Raw genomic sequence first — 26,188 nt, 5'->3', positions numbered from 1 at the left:
GATCGAACAGCAATAACACCGACCGCACATATTCAAGAGGAGGAGCAGCAGGAGGTTCTCCAGTACCAGGAAAAGGACCCATTCAGAAGAAGTTCGTCAAATTTGATTCGACAAAATCCATGGGGAATGAAAACGGTGGATGGACCAAAGTAATTAAGAAAAAGGCGGAGAAGAAGGCAAAAGTGCAAATTCGCCCAGAAGCAATCGTAATCTCCAGCAATAGAAGTTTGTCCTACGCGGAGATACTGAAAAAGGTCAAAGCTGACCCGAACCTAAAAGATCTAGGCGGAAATGTCAGCAAGATTCGAAGGATCCAAAAGGGTGACCTCATGTTTGAGCTGAAAAAAATCAGCTTAGGGAAAACGGATGGATTCCAAACTCAGGCTAAGAACTCACTTGGGGAGAATGTCACAGTACGGACCCAAAAACATGAGGTCTACATACAGTGCAAGGATCTCGATGAAGTAACATCCAAAGGAAAAATTTGTACTGTCTTGATGGAACAGTTCATGATAGAGGAACTTGCCGAAGAGTCCATTGTGAGTTTGCGAAAAGCCTATGGCAATACTCAAACGGCCACATTGCGATTACCAGTGGACGCAGCACAGCAGCTATTGGCAGTTCGAATCGGATGGGTTGTTTGCCGTCTGAGAGAGCAGATTTCTCTAAAGAGGTGCTTCAAGTACTTCGCGTTTGGTCATTTCGCGAAGGCATGCGCCAGCAGCATTGATCGGTCCGATCGATGCAGAAGGTGTGGGGAGAAAAACCATATTGCCAGAGCGCGCAATAGGGACCCCAAATGCTTGTTGTGCGAAGGAAGTGAGGGACGGGATTACCGGCATATTGCCGGAAGTGGTAAATGCCCGGAATTTAGGAAGGCACTGACTTCAATGAAAAAATGAGATTTATTCAAATAAACCTCAATCATTCTAGGGTCGCTCAAGATTTACTCTAGCAGACCATCTACGAATCCGAGGTGGAAATCGCGATCATTAGCCAACCCTATAGAAACCATCACGGGGACGTATGGGTTACAGATTCGACTGGTGGAGCGGCGATATGGGCATGTGGTCGACAAGCCATACAATGTACTGCAAGTCAGACAGCTAGTGGCTTTATGTGGGCAAAAATAAGTAATAAATACAGCTAATATAAATCTTGTTCCCGACGCAAGGGGACGAAGTCCAAAGCTGATTGCTGGTCATTTCAACGCTTGGGCCCTGGAGTGGGGCAGCGAATCAAAAGCTTTTGCGCAGATGGACATAGTTTTGGCTAACGAAGGTGCTGTAAACACTTTTCAGAAAGGGAGGTTAGGCTCGGTTGTAGATCTGACCTTTGTCAGCCCTGCGCTGGCACGTGATATGTCCTGATGCGTCAACGAACGCTACACCCACAGTGATCACCAGGCAATCTTCTTTCAGGTATGTGTTGAGCCACAGTGCATAGACCCACCATGCCCGAAACCGAGAAACATTTCAGGCTGGTCTGCAAAATCTTTGAATGAGCAGACCTTCATAGAGGTGTGGTTAGATCAACCTGATAAAGTAGGCGCCTCTACGGAAAGAACCCCCCATGTGGCCCAATGTATCGCTAAGGCATGTGAGGCATTCCCCAGTAGAAGACCAAATTATTGGTAGAACGGTCAAGTGGCCACCCTTCGATCGGCTTGCCACAGAGTCAGAAGAGTGGCTCAGAGGACGGTTGGTAGTGCGCCTATAAGGTATCCCGCATGTATTCTTCCACTGTCCAAGGTTTGTGGAGGAAAGGAAGAACCTAGGGGACACTCTAGGAGAGGTGCTCGTACCAGAGAATCTGGTGATGTTAGCATGTCAGGAAGACTGGGATGCGATCAACTCCATGGTCGTATCTATCCAGAGCAAACTGCGAAAGGCAGAGGAGACTAGAAAAGCGTGGTTACGTACGCCGCGTGGAGAGGAAGGAAGACCAAGCTAAAATGAGCTGACTCCGCCCGTGATGTAATACCGTACGGAGGTTCCACGGGGTTGAGAGGACTCGGGGCTGATTTTAATGGGTAAGAATCCAACAGGCTGGCGTGTCTAGGCCAGTGTCTTTTGAAGATTTCCACCTTCTCCAAAAAAAAAGACAGACATTGAATCTTAAAAATGTGTAAGCTTTTCTTTGAATTCATTTTTCTTTTGTATTTTTTTTTGTTTATATAAAAAAAATTTGTAACATAGGATACCACAAATTTGAGCAAATTTTTTTTAATTTGAGGAATTCCTCCCTTTCTCCTCCTCCTTAACCCCGCAAAACCTTCATAGAGACATCTTCTAAATAATGGCGTGAATATGTCAAGGATGGGAGGAAACCTCAGGGTCCGCGCCGCGATAACTACAGTATGCAAAATTCGTATTCGTACACCCATTTTTTTACCTATTATTTGTTATTTTTAAGTCAAATATAACATTAAGAGATAAATAAATTGTATATTATTATAATTATTCATGTATATAATAACAAGTATAAAATATATTTTAAACTTAATAATAAAAACAGTAATTCATATAAAACTCAAAACAAAATTCGTATTCGTACACCTACAGACTTCAAAAAATGTGCTAGAAATATAGTTTTAGTACTTCGTGGGAAATCCTTTTTGTTTTATTATTGCTCTAAGCCTATTTGGCATTGATTGAACTAATTTTTGGGTTAAGTTCGGTGAAATATTTTGCCATTCGGTCTGCAAGGCAGTTTTCAGGTCTTCTTTATTCCTAATACTGTAATTTTTTAGATTCTTCTTGAAAATAGACCATAAATTTTCTATTGGGTTAACGTCAGGACTCTGTGGAGGCGTGTTTAAACACTTTCGACAATTGTAGAGTAGCCAAAGCCGCGTGTGAAGTGCCGTATGCTTCGGATCATTGTCCTGTTGAAATATATACTTCCTACGAATTCCTAAATTTTGTGCACTCTGATGTAAATTAGTTTTAAGAATTTGCACATATTGCTTCGCGTTCATTATTCCATCAATAAAATGCAAGTTTCCAACACCAGAAGCTGCAAAACATCCCCAAATCATCAACGAACCACCTCCATGCTTAAATGTAGGAAGCATGTTTTTTGGATATAGCGTCGTATTTTTTTCTCGCCATATACGAACCCGTCCGTCCGACAACTTTAGATTAATTTTGCACTCGTCTGAAAAAATTACTCGTTTCCAATAACGAAAATCCTTGTTTAGGTTATCTTTTTGCAAAGTTTAACCGTTTTCTTCTATTGACATTATTGATAAATGGCTTAGAAGCGGCAGTCCGGCTCTGTATACCGAATCTACGCAAATAATTCCGAACACTTTGGGGTGTAATTTTAATTTGGAACTGGTTTTGCAAAAGTCCTGCTAATTTCACTGCACTTATCGTGTTATCCTGTCGAACAACACGCCGAACAAAGGATTGGTGTCTCCTTGACAAAATTAATCTGTTTCCATTTCTTTTTTTCTTCTCGATTCTACCAGACGAATTGTAAATCTTTACTACAGATTGAATTGTCGAGTGACTCCTAATAATTTTTGCAATTTGTCTCAAGGATTTACCATCCTTGTATAGCTGTATCACTATCTTACGATCAATATAATACGATACAATACAATACAATACAATACGATATGTTCGAAAATTCATTACCTTTTCGACTCATTTGGAAAATTTGTTAAAGAATTAACTCTTTATTTGTAATTCCCAAAACATTTTAGCTCGAACTGTCAACCACACTTTTTCAAGAATTTACCGTTAGAATTTTACAGTGCAAAATGATTAATATCGTACAGGGATTGAGTTCAAGCCGCTAGTCGGGGTGTACGAATACGAATTTTGCTTCGATTGAATTTGGAAATTGTTCTCTTGAACAAACGGATGTAAATAAAATTTAAGATTAATGTTCTATAACAACTACATACATATTTATGTAAAAAATTGTTATATAAGATTGAACGAATTTTCTATCATTTCTCAGAAATAACCCAAAAACCCGCAGAATATAGGGTGTACGAATACGAATTTTGCATACTGTATCTGAGGCAGAAGAAGCAATGATCGGGACTGTGATCCGTCGTGGATCTTCCCTCTCGATCACTGCGCTTGGGTCCGGAGACGCTCCACGCGCGCGGTCTGGGTTTTTTTTTTTTATTTTCCAGGTTTACTTCGCGTTCTGATTTTTTTCGTTACGCCGTCGCGAATTCCTTTGTTTGTTGTCTATTTTTAGATCCTGTGCGGACCCATGTATAGACACGTTAATTTTGTACTAATGACACGTGAGGGATCAAAGCGCTTCGAAGTTGGTGCGAAAATTTATTTAATCGCACGCTGCATATCACCGACTACGACTTATTTTACTCTATTTATTTTTTTTCTATATACCATCCCCCATAACCTAAAAATAATCATTGAAAGCCTTTTTTCCACTTTCTTTATACAATAGGTATCACCGCAATATTAGGTAAATGCCCATGACCACGAGCAATTGGATGCATTTCGTCTAAGCGGATTGCTACCGACGATAAGAAAACATTTAGGTTGTAATGTTGTGAAGTGAAACAAGGGATTACCGAGCGACATTTGCGGAATGCTTTCGACTTGAGAAAAAAAAGTTCGTGAGGTGTTGAAAGTTTTATCAAAGAAAAAAGAGAGGTAAACGTGATGCCTCTCTCTCCTTTTTTCTTCTCAATCGTAGCGCTTAGGTCTCTAGTATTCCGCCTCTTTGCGTACGTTCTGAGGTTTATAATGTGACATCGGTGAATCGGTTTACAGACAAAAGGACCCTTCAGATTCCCGAGCTTAGCTGCCACAGAGACTTGCAAGAGCATATCAACCACATATTTCAGTGGATCTGTACTTGAGCGTGGGTGGACCTATATGGTCAACTTAAAACCCCTTTCTTTTCGTTTTGGGATAACTTATCGTTGGTCCTTCACCATGAGTAATCCGGATGATCATTCTGGTCACCCCGCAATTTCCAGAGTCATTGAAACATGTAAAGCCATATGCAAAACTCCACGATAGCACGGTAAACCATGCGAGTTAAGTAATCAACTTTCCACCTACACAACCAAAAGCTGTTTACATTTAATTAATATTCGGAATATATCAGATTCCACGAACTATTTTGCAATTCAACAAGTTCCTGAAAAGCCAAACCTCAGTAGGAGTTCATAAACCCAAAAAGGCGCTCCCATTTCTAGTGCATTTACCAACGATTCCATCCAACCTGGCAAAATATCGATTCCCTGACCTCTTATGCGAATCAGTTTACACAAATTAAATCAAACATTGCCAAAGCTGAATCCACTTGCTTTGTACGTCTGCAATTTTTCCCACACTTGGAATTAATTATATCATCCTCCCTTCATCCTTGTTGTGTTCTTCTCTCGAATCCATACTGCAACGAGCTGTTGCATAAATTTAAGGTAACTGAAAATCAATTACGGTTGACTTCCCGCAACGTCGAAAACTGGCAAAGAAGGATATCGTGAGGGTGTTGGTCTGCCTTCCGTTTCAGGATCAGAAACGCAAATTTTTGATGAAATAAACAATCAACTTTCTGTCACTGTATACATCCTTGATGTCCTTAATACAACCTTTCGATGGATGTAAAAGCAAGACTCAGGAGAGCTGTAGAACGGAAGGAGAAGGGCGTGACATTTGCTGAAGATACTCTGTGTCTATGCACACAGACGAAAATCTATATGCGTACTTCCAAGAAGGAGAGGCTTTACTTCGTCGGATTCCTGAGAACTTGGTGCCTTGCTTACGCAACTTTATAGTTCTCAACTGAATAATCAACACTTACGAGGCAGATGATAGGAAGCTTTTAAGGACATTTTAATACGACTTAATTCCCACATAGTTTTCAAAAACGTTTAGCTTGAATCCGACTCGAGGAGAGAATGTGAATAAATTTTCAATGATTAGAGATGAACGCTCTGCTTTTGGAGTGAAAGAAGGTTAGGGTAAAATGAAAACAGGACTTAATACAACTACATGAGCAGAACTGTTGAGCACATACAAGTGGAATTCATTATTCTCTTCTGATTTTCCAGGATTGACTCACCTGAGTTCAAGGTGATTCAATCTAGTTTCCCGTAAATCAGGACAACTGGTCACATGTTAACTTTTTTAATATTTATTCGGATACATCCATAAAACATGATTCCAAGAGATGATTATTTAACTACGTCTTTCTCCCCATTGGGATCATCAATATTTGATATAAGTATATGTATGCGTACATACCAATGGCTGCTATTATATACACACGTGGAGCAGGACCTGCTTCACGTACAATTCTATACACCTTCATCAAATATTTATGAAAGCATAAAAAGGATCTCTATGTCTACTAACATGTCACCATTCGCACTCACCTCCCTTCTATTCTATTTGCCATTTTGTTTTTTACTTTGTCTTCCTTCAGTTTTAGGCGAAGCAACGACTTTCGAGCACGGCATTTTACGAGGTCCTGTTTCGAAACTAAAGGAAATTCCGAAAGTCAATAGCGACGGCATTTTATTGTTCCTAGTTGTTTTCTTTTTTCTACCGGAATTTAGCTTGGCCCGAATTGTAAATGAGAGTCAAGAGGAAGTAGTGGATATAGTAGCCTCTGTATGGGCAATATTAAAGGTCATATCGAAGGTTGTATGCCAAATGCTATCATCTGGCATCCTTTCTAGAGGATAATTCGATTTGGATGTTGTGCTTTTTCCTGGCTCCGGGGATGCAGAAGGTCAATTTATGTACGTATATGTGATGAGATGCCAGGAAGGATGGTTGGATCATTTATACATTATTGATTCTGGACAGTCTGGATTAAATTCTTTGTTTATTGATCAGGTAAGCAATGAAGCCGATTTCGAATGGAATTTCAAGTCTTTAACGTGGGTAGTCGCCGGCTTGTTGATTTAACATTTCGTGTAGTTCTGTAAGGTATTTGGTAGTCAATACCTGACTAATAAACTTATGTATAGTTGGACGATTTCTTTCAAATCAGATTAAAAGTGGAAGCAGTCATTGTTCACTCATTTCTTAAGGAAGAAGTTCAACCTACATGTTCAGCAATATTTTTGCTTCCAATTTTATCACTGCTACTCCTTACATGCCATTCTTCTCTTTCTATGTTGACCCTAATCTATGCAAGTCGCTGAAGCTGCCCCTTATCCTTGCAGTATTTAATTTGCCGTCATTTCATTATTTCAATCGACACGGAAGATATAGTATATTTTCAGAATAATAGTCTAAAGATGATAGATAACTCTATGGGCAATCAACCTATTCAAGACGAAAGGTTAGAAAAGTATACCCCTCACCTGAAATTTCCCCCTGTCACACCTCAAAATGGTATCAGGCTATGATGACTGACACAATGACGTCGTACCTGCATTCAAACGGGCAGACCAAGGTTCTCAATCTGAAGGGTCATCGTACTCTCCCTATCTACATTAACGGCCAGAACGTCAAGTGCGTCAAAGCACTTGCCAATCTTGGTAGCGTTGTTTCTGCTGACAGCTGCACCAAGTTTGATGTTGCCCGAGGAATTACGCATTAACAGCGCACTGTTTTTTCTAGATTCGAAATAGGCAAATAACGCAACATCAACATCAAATTAAGGTTATTCCTGGCCTTCATTAACAATTGTGTGTCCGGATAGCTGAGTGGTTAGAGCACAAGGCTGTCGTGCAGAAGGTCGCGGTTCAAATCTCACTGGTGACATTCATTAACAATTGCATCCACACTGTCCTGAGCCAATCTTGAATGGAAAACTGCGTCAGCGTACGGTCCATATACTGGTAGACGTATTGATTAGAAAACGCTAGTTGATAGGTCACAATTTCAGAGAGGGCGGGGTTTAATATCGCAGAGTGGTCGATGAGTAAATCGCCCTAAGAACACTTGGCATAGAATAGTAGTGGAGGAGTGTAGGCCTCTCCAGAGGGGGTTGAAGCGCATTTTGGCGAACCAAGTATTCATCATCATCAACGGCGCAACAACCGGTATCCGGTCTAGGCCTGCCTTAATAAGGAACTCCAGACATCCCGGTTTTGCGCCGAGGTCCACCAATTCGATATCCCTAAAAGCTGTCTGGCGTCCTGGCCCACGCCATCGCTCCATCTTAGGCAGGGTCTGCCTCGTCTTCTTTTCCTACCATAGATATTGCCCTTATAGACTTTCCGGGTGGGATCATCTTCATCCATACGGATTAAGTGACCCGCCCACCGTAACCTATTGAGCCGGATTTTATCCACAACCCGCATGGTATCGCTCATAGATTTCGTCATTGTGTAGGCTACGGAATCGTCCATCCTCATGTAGGGGGCCAAAAATTCTTCGGAGGATTCTTCTCTCGAACGCGGCCAAGAGTTCGCAATTTTTCTTGCTAAGAACCCAAGTTTCCGAGGAATACATGAGGACTGGCAAGATCATAGTCTTGTACAGTAAGAGCTTTGACCCTATGGTGAGACGTTTCGAGCGGAACAGTCTTTGTAAGCTGAAGTAGGCTCTGTTGGCTGACAACAACCGTGCGCGGATTTCATCATCGTAGTTGTTATCGGTTGTGATTTTCGACCCTAGATAGGAGAAATTGTCAACGGTCTCAAAGTTGTATTCCCCTATCCTTATTCTTGTTCGTGCTTGTGTTTGACCAGTGCGGTTTGATGTTGTTGGTTGATTCGTCTTCGGTGCTGACGTTGCCACCATATATTTTGTCTTGCCTTCATTGATGTGCAGCCCAAGATCTCGCGCCGCCTGCTCGATCTGGATGAAGGCAGTTTGAACGTCTCGGGTGGTTCTTCCCATGATGTCGATATCGTCAGCATAGGCCAGTAGTTGGGTGGACTTGAAGAGGATCGTACCTCTTGCATTCACCTCAGCATCACGGATCACCTTCTCGAGGGCCAGGTTAAAGAGGACGCATGATAGCGCATCCCCTTGTCGTAGACCGTTGTTGATGTCGAATGGTCTTGAGAGTGATCCTGCTGCTTTTATCTGGCCTCGCACATTGGTCAGGGTCAGCCTAGTCAGTCTTATTAATTTCGTCGGGATACCGAATTCTCCCATGGCCGTGTACAGTTTTACCCTGGCTATGCTATCATAGGCGGCTTTAAAGTCGATGAACAGATGGTGTAACTGTTGTCCATATTCCAACAGTTTTTCCATCGCCTGCCGCCGAGAGAAAATCTGATCTGTTGCTGATTTCCCTGGAGTGAAGCCTCTTTGGTATGGGCCAATGATGTTCTGGGCGTATGGGGCTATCCGGCCTAGCAAGATAGTGGAGAATATCTTATAGATGGTACTCAGCAACGTGATACCTCTACAATTGCTGCACTGTGTGATATCTCCCTTTTTATGTATGAGACAGATTATGCCTCGTTGCCAATCGTCAGGCATTGATTCGCTGTCCCATACCTTGAGCACAAGTTGATGAACCACTTGGTGTAACTGGTCGCCTCCATATTTAACCAATTCGGCTGTAATTCCATCGGCTCCTGGCGACTTATGATTTTTTAGCCGATGAATTGCACGGACTGTTTCTCCTAAACTTGGTGGTGGCAGTATTTGTCCGTCGTCTTCAGTTGGCGGGACCTCCAACTCGCCGATGTTCTGGTTGTTCAGTAGCTCATCAAAGTACTCAACCCATCGCTCTAATATGCCCATTCTGTCGGAAATCAGATTTCCCTCTTTGTCTCGGCAGGATGAGCATCGAGGTGTATAAGGCTTCACCCTGCTGACTTGTTGGTAAAACTTCCGCGCCTGGTGCGGTTGCTCCCTGTACTTTTCTAGTTCACAGACTTGTTTCTTCTTTTTCCGTCTGTGAAGTCGCTTCTCCGCTCGACGGAGTTCGTGATAAGTCTCCGCGCGTGCCCGCGTTCTTTGAGAATGCAACATTACTCGGTATGCAGCATTCTTCCGTTCCGTTGCTAGCTTACATTCATCGTCAAACCAGCCGTTCCGACTCCTTTTGCGGCTGGGGCCAAGTATATTTGTGGCCGTATCCATGATAACGTTCTTCAGGTGGTTGTGAAGATCATTAGTTGATGCTTCATCTCCAGGTCCTCTATTGACTGTGGTTATTGCGGCATCCATTTCCCTCTTATAGGTGTCGCGGAGGGTTGTGTTGTGGATGGCTTCAGTGTTCACTCTCACCTGATTGTCAGAGGGGATTCTAGGTGGTATTGTTATTCGAGCTCGGAGCACCATGCCAACGAGATAGTGATCCGAGTCTATATTGGCCCCCCTATATGTTCTGACATTCATCAAGGCTGAGAGGTGGCGGCGTTCGATCAACACGTGGTCAATTTGGTTGAAAGTGGTCCCGTCTGGAGAGGCCCATGTATGTTTGTGGACCGCTTTCCGCGCAAACCAGGTACTTCCAACAACCATTTCGTGTGACCCTGCTAATTGAATAGTCCGCAGTCCGTTATCATTTGTTTTTTCGTGTAAGCTATGGGAGCCAACGTATCGCCTGAATACGGGCTCCTTCCCTACTTGGCTGTTAAAATCCCCAAGTATGATTTTGATATCATATCTGGGACAGGCTTCGAGGATTCTTTCTACTGCCTCGTAGAAGGTATCCTTCTCCGACTCTGCAGTCTCCTCTGTAGGGGCGTGAACGTTTATGAGGCTTATATTTCTAAACTTGCCTCGCAAGCGCAGAGTGCATAGCCGTTCGCTTATACTTTCAAAGCCGATAACAGCAGGTTTCATTTTTTGGCTGACTAAGAAACCTACTCCGAGCACATGGTTTACTGGATGGCCGCTATAATATATGAACCAAGTATTGGTCAATTTAAAGATGACAACCTGGGCATCATAAGCAAGTAAAAAGGTGCTATGCGCCTATAACCAGTACTATCAATAGTGGACATAACAGAGCCCTCTGTTTGATATCCGAGTTGACATTGTACCCTTCAAGTGAATCATCAGTGTCCTACCAGAGCCATCCTACCCGATAACTGATGATAAAGCCAAAAAGATAACTGCAAATAGCCGTCATCGCCAAGGACGTCTGGACTTGGTTAAAGTTGGCTGTACATTAATCCGGTAACCAATTTTATGATCATTTCACAAAAGATGAGCTGCTAATAACAGCATTTAAAAGACATATGTGACACTAAGATAATTCAAGTCTCTGTAATCCTCCCAATGATGGAAAATCTCCTCGACAATGCATGTTCCGTAAAATTGATAGAAGCTTTTGGCCTTATCTTATTCGGGAGCTTGAAAGCCTTATTAGGTTTGCCTTCCGAGCCTGAAGCTATTCTCCGATAACCGCGGTTAGAATTATCATCTCCTCAAGTCTCTTATGCCAGACATAATCCCTCCCTTGCTGAGCTAGTAACCCATAAATGACGAAATACCTCGTATGGCTTCTAAGCCAACCGATCACAATCCTCATGAGACCCATTACAAACTTGTATTCGGCTCTGTGCGGACTACTTTCATGAGTTTCAACAAGTTAGACTTCTTTACAAACTTGACATTTCCATCTTGATCAGCCTTTTCTACCATCATCTGACCAACTGTTCCATTCGATAACACACCAAATGAAAGTGAAGCGGTTCAGTTTCGCTAGATTTTTTGCTAGGGAGTTTGCATCGCCTTGACATTGAATCGTTTTTATTCAGTAGAAAGCTACCTCTGGACTTATTATACTTCAACAAAAACTTGCAGGCCTACCACTTTCCTGAACAATTTGACATTTTGGGTTTTCCAGATTTTCGACACGATCTCTTAGGAAATGGTCTGGAAATGCGAATCCTTGGCGACTCTTCAGAGACTGATGTCGAATTAATCCTTTTTTGCGTTCCTCTTAGCAAGTTTTCAGTACTTGGTGCTAGCAGTAACTACGTAAACCCTCCTTTCCTTTGTACAACGTGTCTTAAGGTCGTATCGAACTAATTGGCGTTATGATCTTTATCTTCACAATTTCTACATCGAATGGACCATTCAAAACTCTGTGCTTACTTCCAGATAAATTTACATGAACAGAAAGAGTGGAGTAAATCCGGGTTTTATTTGAAGGGTGGCCCCGCTACATTACCAAAATATCAATTTAAATTTGTTAAAATCTGTACTCCAAACATTCGAGGAAATACCACGCATAAACCACCTCCCTATCCTCTCGTCAGGCCTGACTATCGATGAAAAAAGGACGACCCATGTGACTTTCTTCAGAAAAAAGGTCGTTCCCCTCCCCGTGCATTTTTTTAAGCATATTCCCCATAAATTCAACGTGAGGAATGTGGTGAACTGGTATCAGGGTCAAGAGTTCCTGAGCTTGAAGGAATTGCCCAATACATAAACTGTATGTTACAGACCGATAGGCAGACGGGCAGTAGTAGAGGAACATCTTGATTTTGTCTGCAAAACGTTGGTCAAGCTGATAAAAAAAATTACTGGTACCACACGGTTTGGAGCTGACGGAACACCAAACTAAGACTGCCCAAGCTAGTATTCGCAAGGGTAAAGCAAGTTTTCAGGTTTCATGTAGGATAGCATGTAGTAGACTCCGTGTTATGAAGCATCATTGGTTAGATTTTGAGGAGAGTGAGGTCACTTACGGGAGCGGTAAGACAGGGGAAGTTGTATCTGTTTCAAAATGGATACTGCTAAGCATTGAAGGATCTAAACTACGATCCAGTAGCAGTAGCCCCCACTGCTAACAAGAGTTCATCAATCGTTTAATGTTAAGCCAAGCGAGGGGAAACTATCGGCAGTGTAGCTGCGGCGCCTCCAAGGCTAATTCTAGTTTCTTGCTGAAAGCGTTGACTGGAACTAAGAGCAATCCTTGCCAGTTGCACTTTTTCAGAACAAATACATCCCAAGTCGCACCATCCCAAAGACTGTTGGAAACGAAACCCTCCAATAACAGAAACTAAACGAACTATCAACATCATCATCATCAACGACGCAACAACCGGTATCCAGTCTACGCCTACCTTAATAAGGAACTTCAGATATCCCGGTTTTGCGCCGAGGTCCACCAATTCGATATCCCTAAAAGCTGTCTGGCGTCCTGGCCTCCGCCATCGTTCCATTTCAGGCAGGGTCTTCCTCGTCTTCTTTTTCAACCATAGATATTGTCCTTATAGACTTTTCAGGCTGGATCATCTACATCATACGGATTAAGTGACCCACCCAGCTAATATATTGAATTTTAGGGCTTTATTTTTATAAGTGAAATTTTCTCCCCTTCTCCGGTGACCTTCACTTAATGTTCATCGATACGTAGACTAGTTGATGGTCGCAACTTTCTTTGATCAGCAATAGAGGTCAACAACCTATCCGTTGGGACGGAAATAAATACAATCTGGATGATGTTTGATTGACCCCAACATCGTACAGAAGGTGGCAAGCGTTCTTTTGAATCCCCCAAAGAGCAATAGGTATGCTCATCTGAAAGTACGGACAGTCGACCGCCTCAGGGATTCTTCAGACCGACAGTTACACAAGTGTAAGTACGAAGTTGTAGCTTGCTGATATGAAGTCTTCATCACTCCTCAGACAGGTACGTGAGTTCGAAGGATCATCTACCAACGACGATGCGCTACATGTGAAGTAGTTGAACCTACTGCTCCTGACGTGAGCAGACTCAAAGCCTTCAATTTTGCTTGAGCAATCAATACTCGCAGAGAAATTCGTTTCCTCCGAGCCTTTTGTCGGTACCCGCCAACTCCATCCATCACCAGTTCTCCTCCGAACGCGATTCTGTGGCAACAGAGTTAGCAGTACTTCGGGTCAGCATGGCTCAACTGATTTTTATAGACAGGGAGTTAATAGGAAGCTACGCCGCTACTTCCACCAGTTCATTGTTACAAAGGTCCCATCAGTGACCATCGACGCTGTTTTCCTGATTCAACACGGCCTTCTCATTGAAATTTTTGCCTGGCTGATTTGGTAATGCGCAAGTTACTTTCGTGCCCACCACCTTCATTATATCAGGAAATAACCACACTTGACAAGAGCTCGAACACCGCTACGCCCCTTTCCAAGAAGAACGTCTGGTCTCCACACAGCACAGCCATCTGGCTTCCGGATCTTCTTGGGAATCACAAGATTCACACAATCGGCCACTCAATCTTTGAGCCCCAACAAATCCTTATCTGACTTCGCTTCGAAGCCGCCAAGAAACAATTAAGTGGAGGACATCATTCGGCTATCGTTCAGCCAATGGTTCAGCCCACTCCTTCCTATCTGAAGGATTGGTGGCATATGACGAATCATTGTCGACTTCAGACATGTAAGTGCTAGCACCACTCCAAACAATTACATCGTGTCTATCAACCAGAAGGAAAAGTCTATTCTGTGATCGACGTCCGCAAGACCAGATCCCAACTGCAGACAAGGACACTCCAAAGATGGACACCATAACACATCTTCGCACGGCAGTATAGTCGCTTAAACGCATCATGGACATCTCCTAAGGGACTGTCCCATGTGACTTGGATGACATATTTGTGGCTCCGAACCACCATGATCAACATCCACGACTTCTACGGCGACCTGTCTTTCGTAAAATTACGCTTAACTAGGCCGGCACAAAGTGGCCACTCAGACCTCCTTCGCACAAGATCAAGCCATCGAAAACTTTCCAAACTCAAAGACAGTTGACGAGCTCCGCCGACTTCTAGGAATATATACTTTTGATTGCCGCTGAATTCTGAGAGATGTAGGTAGCTCCACCGAACGAGCTTCTCAGTGGACTACCAACCAAGTCTCGCCTAGTGTAGACGCCCGAAGTAGAAGATGCATGCAAATGCGACAAGACGACTCTCGCTTGGATATCGAAATCCCTCTAGTCCTACGAATAGACACTGAGGCCTTCCTCCGTGGTATTTGGCACCCTTCTGTTTTCTTTTCCATGAAACTGTTGAGGACAGGTTATTGTGCCAGAATTCGAACGACGGACCTAAAACTTATCTTGAAATTTCAGAGCATAAAACCGAAGTGGTTCGAACCATGAAAAGCTGAAACATAACATGAAGACCAAGATTGGCAAGGAAATCATATATGGATTTTCAACCAGCGCTCAAACGTCTAGGAACCATGAGTGAGAAGAAACTAGATAATTGCATGTTCAGAGTTTAGCAACAAAAGCATCTGGAGTGAGTATATTACTGAGGAAATATTACGAGCACAGGTCATCTAAGGCGATCTTGCTTTATGCAGTCCCAGCCTGGATCTTGGCATTAGAAAAAAAAAGTTGGAGGTATCGAAAACATCTGACAACATCAATAGTATGTGTGATAGCAGACATGGTCCCCATCGACATCTTGGTAAAGGAGGGTAAACGTCGCTGTGACCTAATGCATGCAGTCGGCGAGTCCCATACCTACCTTCGCCACTAAAGCGAACTCAATCTATCCTAAAGTGACAACGAAAATGGGACCATTGAAAAACTTATTAGGTAAAAGGGAGCGCTCCCTGAAAGTATGGGTCCTCTAACCATGGCCAAGACGGTAGGTCACTTCTAAGGAAGAAATCTTTACTGTTTAGTAGAGCATTTAAAGCCACTAAACTTACAGAAGGCATCTATTCTCAGCCTCGGGAAGGCATATGGTAACGGCGATTATCCTACTACCAGTAGAAGTAGGACATTAACTTCGAAACCTTACCAGTGCGCTAAAATGAAGGGCCTAGATAACAGCCATACTCCCGAAACTGCCAAAATTTGCAAGAATCTTAAGTTTAAACAAGTCGGAATACCGGAAGCTCATGCTTCGGGTATAAAGGTTTTGTGTTCATCTTATCAACGCACATTTTTCTACCCGTATACAGCTACAAAACTACGAGACATAGGTACATATTACAGCCGTAGATGTTACGCTCACCCTAAACAAACAAACTGCCTATTTTCAAATACTGTACACATATAGGCACGTATATAAATTGATCATATCCATATTTCCGATTTACATCTTATATCTATCTGAATTAGGCTCTACCCGCAAAGTTCATTAGCACGCATATACTACATACCTACATACAAACATGTCTGGTTGGAGTAATTGATATATGCAAATGACTAAAAAACTAAAACAAAATAATTCTTTGGGACCTCATTCTTAAGAACTCATTTCGTTGTGGTATTGACGAATTGATATGTAATGATGACGTCATGCAGGTTAGGTGTAGAGTGCATGAAATTCACGAAACATGGTAAAGTTTTACCCCCTATAACTTTGTTAATAATAGTTGGATTCTCTTCAAACTTGACCAAATTGTGCATTATATTCTACATTATACCCATGCCCAATTTTGTACCTCTGGGATGAACATAAGGGGGGTGCCGGGTAAATTTCTAAAATGTGGAAATATACTATTATTAACTTTATTTGTGCAGATATCGGCACCGGATATATTTTGAGGCCTAGATTTCGTAGAGATGCACTACTGAGATTTTTTTCAGATTTTTCGGTTGGATAGGTTCTGAGAACGAGACCTGTTACACTTTTTGGGGGTCATATTTTGAGTCCTCACTCCCCTATGTTTCACCCAATATCAAATATTGAACCAGTTTCGAAAAGTACTAATTGAGATCTTTCATTTGATACCCCACATGGCCACATTCTATGAAAAAAAATTTTGCACCCTCCTTTCACATGTATGGAGAGCCCCCCTTAAACTTAACACAAAATGGCGTCAGTTGCTGCATGTAAAGGGAACAGCAAATCACATACTCCTACCAATTTTCGTCACAATCGGTTCAGCCGTTTCCGAATAAATCGGCTGTGACAGACAGACAGACAGACAGACAGACAGACGGACAGACAGACAGACAGACAGACAGACAGACAGACAGACAGACAGACAGACGGACAGACAGACATCGAATCGATTCTAATAAGGTTTTGTTTCACACAAAACCTTAAAAAGCATTAAAACTGGTAAAATAAGGTTAGTTCAAATCAAATTTTATCACTGTAGGGTGGCCTCAAACCTGCTTTCGCGTGGAGCATTTACGAAATGGGACTGCAAGCGCCTATAATAAGTGAACCTCATAGAAACCCTAGTAGCAACGTATGAGAAACCAATCTAACAAATAGGGGGGAAGTCGCTTTGTGCGCATGAAGTGAGTGAGCCATACAACAATGTGTGAGGCAGCCTTCAACTGGCTTTGTGTGGGTAAAAATAGATCAGAAGGCGAAAGTGGCAGTGGATAATAATAATAATAATCGTTGGCACAACAATCCATATTGGATCAGGGCCTTGAAGTGTGTTAGAGCACTTCATTCAATACCGTAACGGTATACTACAGTACACTGTAGGAAGCAATGTGGTCAGCATTACGCTCGCCCGAGATTTGACTCAGGTACTCATTCACAGCTGAGTCGACAGGTATCCGACGTCAAATCACGATAGAAATCCCACTGCCGCCAGTGAGATTTGAACCGCGACCTTCCGTACGACAGCCTTGTGCTCTAACCACTCAGCTATCCGGACACCAGTTTATAGGTCATACATACACCAGTGGATAAGTCATACATTAAGGGCGAACTCCATTGCGGGTTTGGCTATGCGTGAGTCGCCCTAGAACTACACGGAGTAGAACGTTGGAGGAGTAGTATGAACTTCTTGGAAAATCGTAGAGGTAGTTTCTAGATATTGCTGAATCCAATTCGCGCTCATTAAAGGTAGCAAAAGGTTGTAGTCGATAAATAAATTCAACTCCGGGGCGTGGTTTTGTCCATGGTAATCCGCTTCCTCGCTAGAGATAGCTTTCAGGACTGATCTTTTCTTCATTCATTTAAACTTCACGACCTTTCGTCCTGATGTCAAGGGTATATGTACTAAACAATGTGCGTTGAATGTCGGTTTCCTACTTACAATCCCTTCAAGCAACATACGGTACACTTTTTAGTCGTTTTGGTTGCACAAATGTCTTATAATTTTGATGAAAATTAAAAAGAACAGGATAGGACATAGCAATACCATAAAATTCGCAAAGATATCCTTACCCCATTCGAAGAGTGGCAAAGAGAGGGAGCGTTAGACGGTTGGAGTAAAGACGTATAAAAAGTATACGGAAGTCTATGAAGGAGAACAGATCGCTATTTGTAGATGAAAGTAGGCTGGCTCGTATGCCGACTCAGGGAATAAATATTTCTAAAAAGGTGTTTTCAACGTTTCGAATTCGCTTACTTGTAGTAGAATGTAACTCAATCAAAACAAAAATAAACAATAAGAATTCTCATCAAGAACAGCATCAGAGAGCCGCGATTTGAAGTCGTAGACGGGTAGCTGGTTGACGCACATTCCGACGGAGGGGAAGAAATCCTCTTTGAAGCTTTTGAAAACATTGGTACCTTCCAAGAAAGTGGTTCGAATATTGACTTTGGCACAGTAGTAGACAGTTAAGCTGGTGAGTTAAAACTGTACCCGCAGTGACCATTAGGTAATCTTCTTGGACATAAGGGCCGGAAAAAATAGTAGCAAAAGGTGTTTTAACAGAAAGGACAACAAAGATAAGGCATTGGAGAAGGGAAGATACCATGCCGAAACGGTGTTTTCTTCGCAGGAAGCCTAATTACTGGTGCAATTAAGAAACTGGCACAACCAGAGCAACAATACTAACATCTCAGAAGTAGCCTTAACAGGACCAAATATAGAAATAAACGAACAAAAGTCACCCTGACTAACCTGTCCACGACTTTCTGTAGCAATAAGAGAATTCATCTCAGATTTTGACTCAAAGGGGCTTCTACTATTCTCTTCAGGAGGGAATAGTACGATTCATTGTCAAGTCCGGCTTCTATTCAAGCAGGAGCATGAGGTGGCACTCGGAATGAGAGAAAAATAAATTCCGAGTAACGTCATTGGAAATGGAACCGATAATCGGGAAAGCATAATAGGGAGAAAGAGAGAGTCATTTCAGTGTCGATGGTACCTTATAACTAGCGATGAGTTGCTGTAATGAGAATAGCTCTAAATGGGCCCCCTAGAGCGTGAGGGTAGCTTTCACTCAAACTGATTCGTAACATCAACTTTATTAGGCCTCTTTGCATAGAAGTCTTTTAAGCTGACATAACTTGGGGTTCTTTGTAAGTTTGCCATCTGTACAAAATTAGAGTTTTTCTTCTTCTTCTGAGCGACTATCACTGACCAAAGCCAACATCAACTGCCAATATATCAACGTCAAATTTTTTTCTCCCAAAATGCATCCTTCCCTGACCATCATTTTTTCCACACACGCAACACACATTCCCAGAATTCCAATCAAAATTGAATTCTATACCGCAATCATACCATCGAATAAATCAAAAAAGAAAATTCACCGACATGAAAAAAAAAGTCCGATGTCACCCCTTTGTTCGTCATAAAATCCTGTCAAAGGCTCGCGATAAAATCAGTTCATATCAGCGAAACCGAAAAATTCCAATTCACCATCAAAACGTTCAACACCAGGAACGGGACGATCCAATAATGATGTGAAAAATGCGAATAGAATGAAATCCAATTTCGATAGGTAAGTGCCAATAAAGTTCTCAAGAGGAAAAATCCTTTTCTATCAGGAGCAAGGGCCACTAGTCTTAGTAGTACTTCGTACTAAATCGAATGATTTTCACGCTATTTCATTTCTCCATCTCCCCGGAGGGCTGTTATCCCGATGACTTATCGCACGACAACATCGATGGCTTTTTAAGACGTTCAATTTTGTAGGTTTTGTCACACAGTGTTTTCCCATTGTCCTTTTCGATTGGATATAAAGTGGTCGGGGATTTTGGCATTTTCATTTATCATAAAAACTTTTATTGTCACGCGGTTGTAGTAGCTAAACCGCGAATAAGAAGGAATTATCCTTGCCAAGAAATCCTTCTCTAAGGAAACCTGCAAAAGACATACTGAATCCTATTCAATAGTTCTTTTTTTTTTTTAAAAAAAAGAAGGAATAATTTTGACCAGGCTGAATGACTCTCGAATGCTTTGTTCATTTATAAGTCCCTAGCTTTGATTCAAGGACAACTTCGATAATTTATCCTTGAAGTATGAAGAAAATTATGGCGAGCAAGCTTATTCTCATGGACGTGACCGTAAATGGTCCCAGCGTAGGACGCCGAGACATCCGAGGATATATGGGAAAATAGCCAAAGCTGACTTCGACCTTGAATATGTTTTTCCCTAAACGAGAATGGTATCTATGCGGACTAAAAATGCAAACTTGGGTAGGGATTACCTGGTAGACACTCGGTAGCCAGAATATCGAATGTTTGACATTCCTGTTTCCATATCCTCATAGCTTTTTGTTCATTCACAAAATCCCGAGAGAGTTTGAACATCCCGTATCGCAGTAATCTCACAACACCCCCACATCAGTTTCTCCCATATTCCGTAATCTACTAAAGCTCTATCACAAACACGGACGGGACTGCCAAGAACAACAAAGGAGTTGACCATGAACTACATTCTTCCCAAATTTTTCTCCTCAATCCGACGAAGGCGTAAATTGAAACGTGAAATACAAGGAGCCAAGAGGATATAATGCCAAAATCACCACCAGCAGAAGTAGTTATAGCGGAAAAGCATCCTCTGAAATCCTTTGAAATTCTGTGCCAAAAACATTCAGCTTCGCCCGCATGGTATGCATATATCCCTGCTATGTATGTATCTTATATATTTTCATCACTCAAAATAAGATTTTAATCTAAGGACGAACAAAACAAGATGCAAGCCAAATAAGGATTAATGAAGGCAAAAAAAGCTGCCACAAAGTGAAAAAATAGCAGATTAGGAGAAAGGTTACGAAGGGAAAACTCTAAAAAATAAGAAAAACAACCTAACGAGCTTGACAGAGAGGAAAACTGAAATCCACTTTGAAGGGACATGTTTTAAATTTCTTGCTTGCTCGTGAAATGAAATCGAATCCTTGATAGAAGATTATCGAGTTTTCTCCATGAAATTTCCTTAAAAGATTGTCAAGAAATGAGTAACCGTTTTAGGATATCGTATATTTTTTTGTGAGAGGTTTTTCCTGATTTCATTCAGGTTCTTATCTGTGAGCTAAGCTACTTTCCACGTTCATTTCAGTAAAAAGAATAAGATGGGAAGATACAAAAAATAATGTGACTGGGAATAAACAAAAAGTAGATTATAAATTAAGGAAGAAGGAAGGATTGTTTGTAACTCCGCTTGCTTGTTAGCTTTGAAGGATAAAGGTTAAATTAAATTTTCTTTTAAATGAGAAGCGAAAGGACGAATGTCATTTTAAATATATTTTTCAAGGATACTAAGAAGCATCACAAGATTCTAATCAGGAAAAATTGCTCCCTTCTTTGCTCTACATAATAGTGGAGAGCTCTCTATCGACCAATCCTTTTTTTTATCAAATATGTGAGAATAGGAAGAAACTTACCTTCAAGTGATCCCGTATAGACCCTCGTCACATCATAATCAACAGGTCCCAAAGTGTTTTCTATCTCAACATCAGGTGAGAACACTGATATTGGATTCTGTCGTAGAACCAGTCGAAATTCCCTGCAAAATTTAAATAGAAACATTATTAAGGACAAAGGAAAATATGGAGTAAAATTAAAATATATTCATAGCAAATAGGGAGCCAGGTATACTTCCAAGATAAAATTGAAATGCGATACTAGTAGAAGAAAGAGGAAGTAGGGGGAGATCCTAAACTAACCCCAAATATCCAAAAGGAAAGGTTCAGCTCAGAATCTATAAAAGAATTTGGCATTGGGTTCTTCACCATGTGCATATATTTTACTCTACTTCTGCTCATTCTATGTCCTCCAAATGAAGCAGAACAATATATACATGATTGTAGCGTACCGTTTGGGAGGGCGGGGGGGGGGGGGGTATAGTGCGTCAACCAGACCTACGCGCCATCGTTCGTGGTTACCTGAAATACGCATCCTGGGAGAGTGCTTTCCTTATTGTATGACCTATCCACTGTCACTTTCGTCTTCCGATCAGAGCCAGACCTGTGCGCCGTGCAAGTTGTTCGTTTGAAATAGTGTCAGACCAGCATACTCCGATGATACGATGCAGACAACGGAGTTCACTTTCCATGTGCTACTACCATATAGCAGCACAGAAAGAACATTAGCACAGAAATCTCAACTTGATCTTGGTGTTGAAATAATTGCATTTCCAGATTTTAGACAGTTCCCCGATCAGATGGTGGACAACTTTCTGCACCTCAAAACCTTCCGAGATTTTATCTCGGTGCAGTACCTGACATTTTTCGCCATCAGATGTCGCACTTCAGATACACTGCTGTCGATAGCTTTTGCGAAATCGAAGAAGAGCAGGTGGAATGAATATCTAAACTCCGCGAACTATTTCAAAATAATGAATTATGCTGAAGTGATCAATGCAGGAAGATCCAGAGTGGAAATCAGCCTGTTCTCTGTCGATCAAACTTTCGAGATGTTCTTTAACACGTTCCAGGATTATTCTAATCATTACCTTTGCAACGTCACGGAGCCCGCAGATGCGACTCTAATTGCCACACGCGAAACGGGTGCCTTTCTTTGGAAAGGTCTCGAAATCCAAAGATTTCCGTCCAAGTGGAAGCAGCAAATCTGCAGTAACTGCAAGTATGACAATAAAAAATACTTCGGCGAGACCATCGAGCCCAGCGCCTAACTCCGTTTGAGCTTATTGATGGCTGAAATAATTTTTCTTCTGGTTGGAGGAATAGTCCGTATTCGTTTGTTACGGTGACTAGCCATTCCATCCATAAGACGAGAAACCTCACCAGATGTGATACGGTTAAAAACCATGAGGAAGTGTTATTTCTTCGGTTGCTTGTCATAATGGATGGGAAGTCGACCAGTGACGTTCTTCACAACACCATCGAAAAATTTGCGATCACATGCGAACTCTTTTGTGCTGTGGCACACACTTCTGAAATCATTGCGCGCTGCGGCATCTTCCGCTTCCCTGATCAGCCCAATACCAAATTCTTCCTTGTCACCACATACACTATGCAGAAGTTCACGGAATTTCACGCGGCATCGGAGTGCAGGCGGGTCACGCCTGCCACCAAACACAGTGGTCAGTAGAGCCTTCAACTCCTTCCCTTCATCCATTTGGCTTCCACGATTCCGCAGTTACCTAGATCTTGCAGCACCCAAGGAAAGAGAATTTTTTATGGTTACCCTAAGCACAACTCCTAAATCTACTGCTGATTGTAAAGTGGTCGATCTGATTGCTCGGACGGCGTCCGTCAGTTGAAACTCAACTGGCCTTATGGAAGGTCTCTGGTCGAAAAATTTACCACCAATGACGAGACGGTGGAAATTGCAGAAATCCATGAACCTCCCACAATTTACAGTTGCGGTCGCCAAGACCGTGTTTCCCCATCACACGTCCTAGCAATTTGTTGTGATGGGGAACACACCTTGGCATTCATATCACAGTCACGATTGCAATGTCACTTTTAGAAAGCCTCCCTTGGTGCGTAACACGACACTGACATAGATTGATGAAAGCTGAGCGCGGAAAAGACTCATTTTGATGTTGGTGTTGAGATAGGCACATTCCCAGATTTTGCCGCAAAAGTGAAGTTGCTTTAACTTTGTTTTTTCGCAGAGTGACATAAAGTTCGGTTTCACTGTCGGTCGGCAAAAACAGCAATATTAGCAGCTACTACATAGTTGATCCATATATCCATGTTGTCAACTGACAATTCGTGATCGACATAAGATATCCGTTGCCGGAATTGTTCACAATTACATTGTATTGTATCCACAGTGGAGTGGGTGTGCCAAAATGTATACAGCCACAACAATGAGGTAGGGACAACTAAATGAGTTATACGATTTCAAATTTCCTGGTACTTTTCGGGTTTTATGTAGAAAATTTGTCAGTACTACCACTTCACCTAGAATTTCTTCCATATCTCTTACCTCATTCATAAATCTTGGACATTGGAAGGATATGTGCTCTGCATCCATTTGAACAACCAGGGGGAATGTTCAATTAAACCTACACACTGCAATTCCTACTTAAAACTGACCTTTCCATCTATCATTTTTCCCACATATGAGATGGCGAGCGTTGCAACGATGATATAGTTCCTAATTCTATTAAGAGTAAGGAACCCTGGGGACCACCTGCAGAGTACTCCTTAGGTCCGTCGTCGGTGTTATGACCTTTCTTCTAAGCAGCTGTCGACAGTAGCAGTGACATAGCTGCGAGTACTCGTACTTATCGTCGCCAGCGAATTCCATATAAGATTCTAATTAGCCGAATTGAATACATTTCTTAGGTTCAGGGTCAAGCCAATTTGATGGGGTTCATGTTTAATCTAACTTTACGGAATCCTTGCTGTCGATATGCAAGACTTCTTAATTATGAATGATTCCAATTTATTGTAGATTACCTACTCCAACATTTTTCCCATATTATCTAGGAGGCATATGGTGTGAAGAAGGATAACCTGACTGGATGTTCAGTAGCTATGTTGTAGTGTTCAGCAACATCAGTACAAGATGTTTACTACTCTTAGTAGCAGTATGCAGCAAAAGGTAATCTCCAGCAACAGAGTAGAGGACGCAATTTGCGGGAATGAACAGTGTCTGAGTCGTCCCATCTTAATTCTATAGATGTTCCCCTACAAGTTTATGTCACTTTCTGAACAGAGATCGCAAAGTATTTTCCTTATTCCTTTGGGTAACCAGTTTGACATGTGTAAGGAGTTCCTTACATGGGTGGTCTCTTTTGCTCTCGTTATTCTTACCGCCCGCCTTCCGAGGCCCTCCTCTAGCTTGATCACAACCCGAACGAAGGTAAGTTAGTTTACTATTTCAGCAATAGTTGCATATTCCACTAGGGAATGCACGTCTTCTCAGCATGGAGGCGTTACCTGCTTTGACAATGTATTGCATTATATAGAGAGTTTTTTTCTGTGGAAGTGTTTGCATTATCAGGCTGACCTACCAAAAATGTTCGCGCTTTGCCCAAGACATACGAGCGTCCTGCCCTGCCATTCTCTGCATAGATCCACTAACCATCCACTAGCGGGGAAAATACTGTCCATAATAATCGTAAATCTTATGAAAAACTACCCTATCCGCTGAGTCAGCACCAAATGGACAAAGGAGAATTTCCAAGTAGTGGCAGCGGAAAACGCAGTATTCACATTAACTTGCTGATCTTGATCAGGGCTCATATGAAGTGATCCTTGCCGCGAAGTCTAACCAGAGGCTATCTGGTAACATGGGAACCGGGGTAGCCTTCTGAAAGCATACGCCTTAGGAAAATTTCTGGGATATTGGTTCCCGGCCGGTTATTTGCGGTTGGCCTCCTTGTTGGAGATCCATTATGGTTGGCCTAAGACATGTGAGTCCCGTTTTTCACAACACCCCCCAGTACTAATACAGTGCCATAAGTCCGTCACTTATTTGCTACCTCTCTAAGCCCATTGTCCATTCCATACCAAAATATTTGCTCCAAAGGGTAGTTGTTGAAGTACCGTTCCGAATATCATTTGCGACTGTGGGTAAGGGCCTGCTCTGACTGATTCTTTAAATCGTTTTCCGTATAGTAAGCTAACCGAGGTGATATATTTCTGAATCCTCTAGTCCCTTGTCAGGTTATGGCGAAGGTACCACTTTCTTGCTTTCTCTACTGGCCAAGAAATCTCATTTCTTTCAGGCACATTTTGAAGGTTAGGACGAAAAGCCAAGGTCTGGTTTCTAAATCCGGCTTCAATGTTTTTTGGAGAGTGCTGTTCAAATCCGACACGTTGTTCCAATGACATTAGAGGTATCGCACATTAGTTGAATGAGATGGTTGCATTCCGTAATTTTCCTTGTGAGAGAAAGTGCTGTCTATTCAAAATAGCAGGATACCTGCGGTAATTTTGGACCTAAGACATTTTGTTTGAAACAATCGAATCTCTCTCTGAATCGGTGACAAAGTTGCACTACAACTTGTAATTCAACCAGTAGTTGCGCGGTCTCTTCGGTGTTATTCTGCAGGTTGAATTTTGAAGCGGTAACCATCCCTGAACGAATTTGATGAACTAAATGGATACATCTTCAATAGAAACCACTTCAGGTAACGGGGCGGTATGACGATATGGCGAATAGGCCATACAAGAAATCATAAGAGGATGGTTTTGGGAACAGGAAAAACAAACAGTACTCATATAGCTATCTTAATACCAACAGCAAGTTTCAGGACAGAAATGAGGCAGCATGTGATGAGTTGCCTTTGCC

At 42.0% G+C, this 26,188-nt stretch overlaps 1 protein-coding gene across 2 annotated transcripts in view; it reads right to left on the bottom strand.

The window, feature by feature from the left end:
• The window catches only part of LOC119650921 (disintegrin and metalloproteinase domain-containing protein 10), a 649,135-nt gene that overhangs the window by 416,762 nt on the left and 206,185 nt on the right, over positions 1-26,188 (bottom strand). For both annotated transcript variants that reach the window (XM_038054147.1, XM_038054146.1), the window contains exon 3: positions 21,358-21,479. In XM_038054147.1, the coding sequence (XP_037910075.1) occupies positions 21,358-21,479 (122 nt within the window). The remainder of the gene's footprint in view (positions 1-21,357; positions 21,480-26,188) is intronic.

The sequence above is a fragment of the Hermetia illucens genome, chromosome 3, assembly GCF_905115235.1.
Source record: "Hermetia illucens chromosome 3, iHerIll2.2.curated.20191125, whole genome shotgun sequence".
Lineage (NCBI taxonomy): Eukaryota > Metazoa > Arthropoda > Insecta > Diptera > Stratiomyidae > Hermetia > Hermetia illucens.
This window is presented reverse-complemented; position numbering and strand designations above follow the sequence as displayed.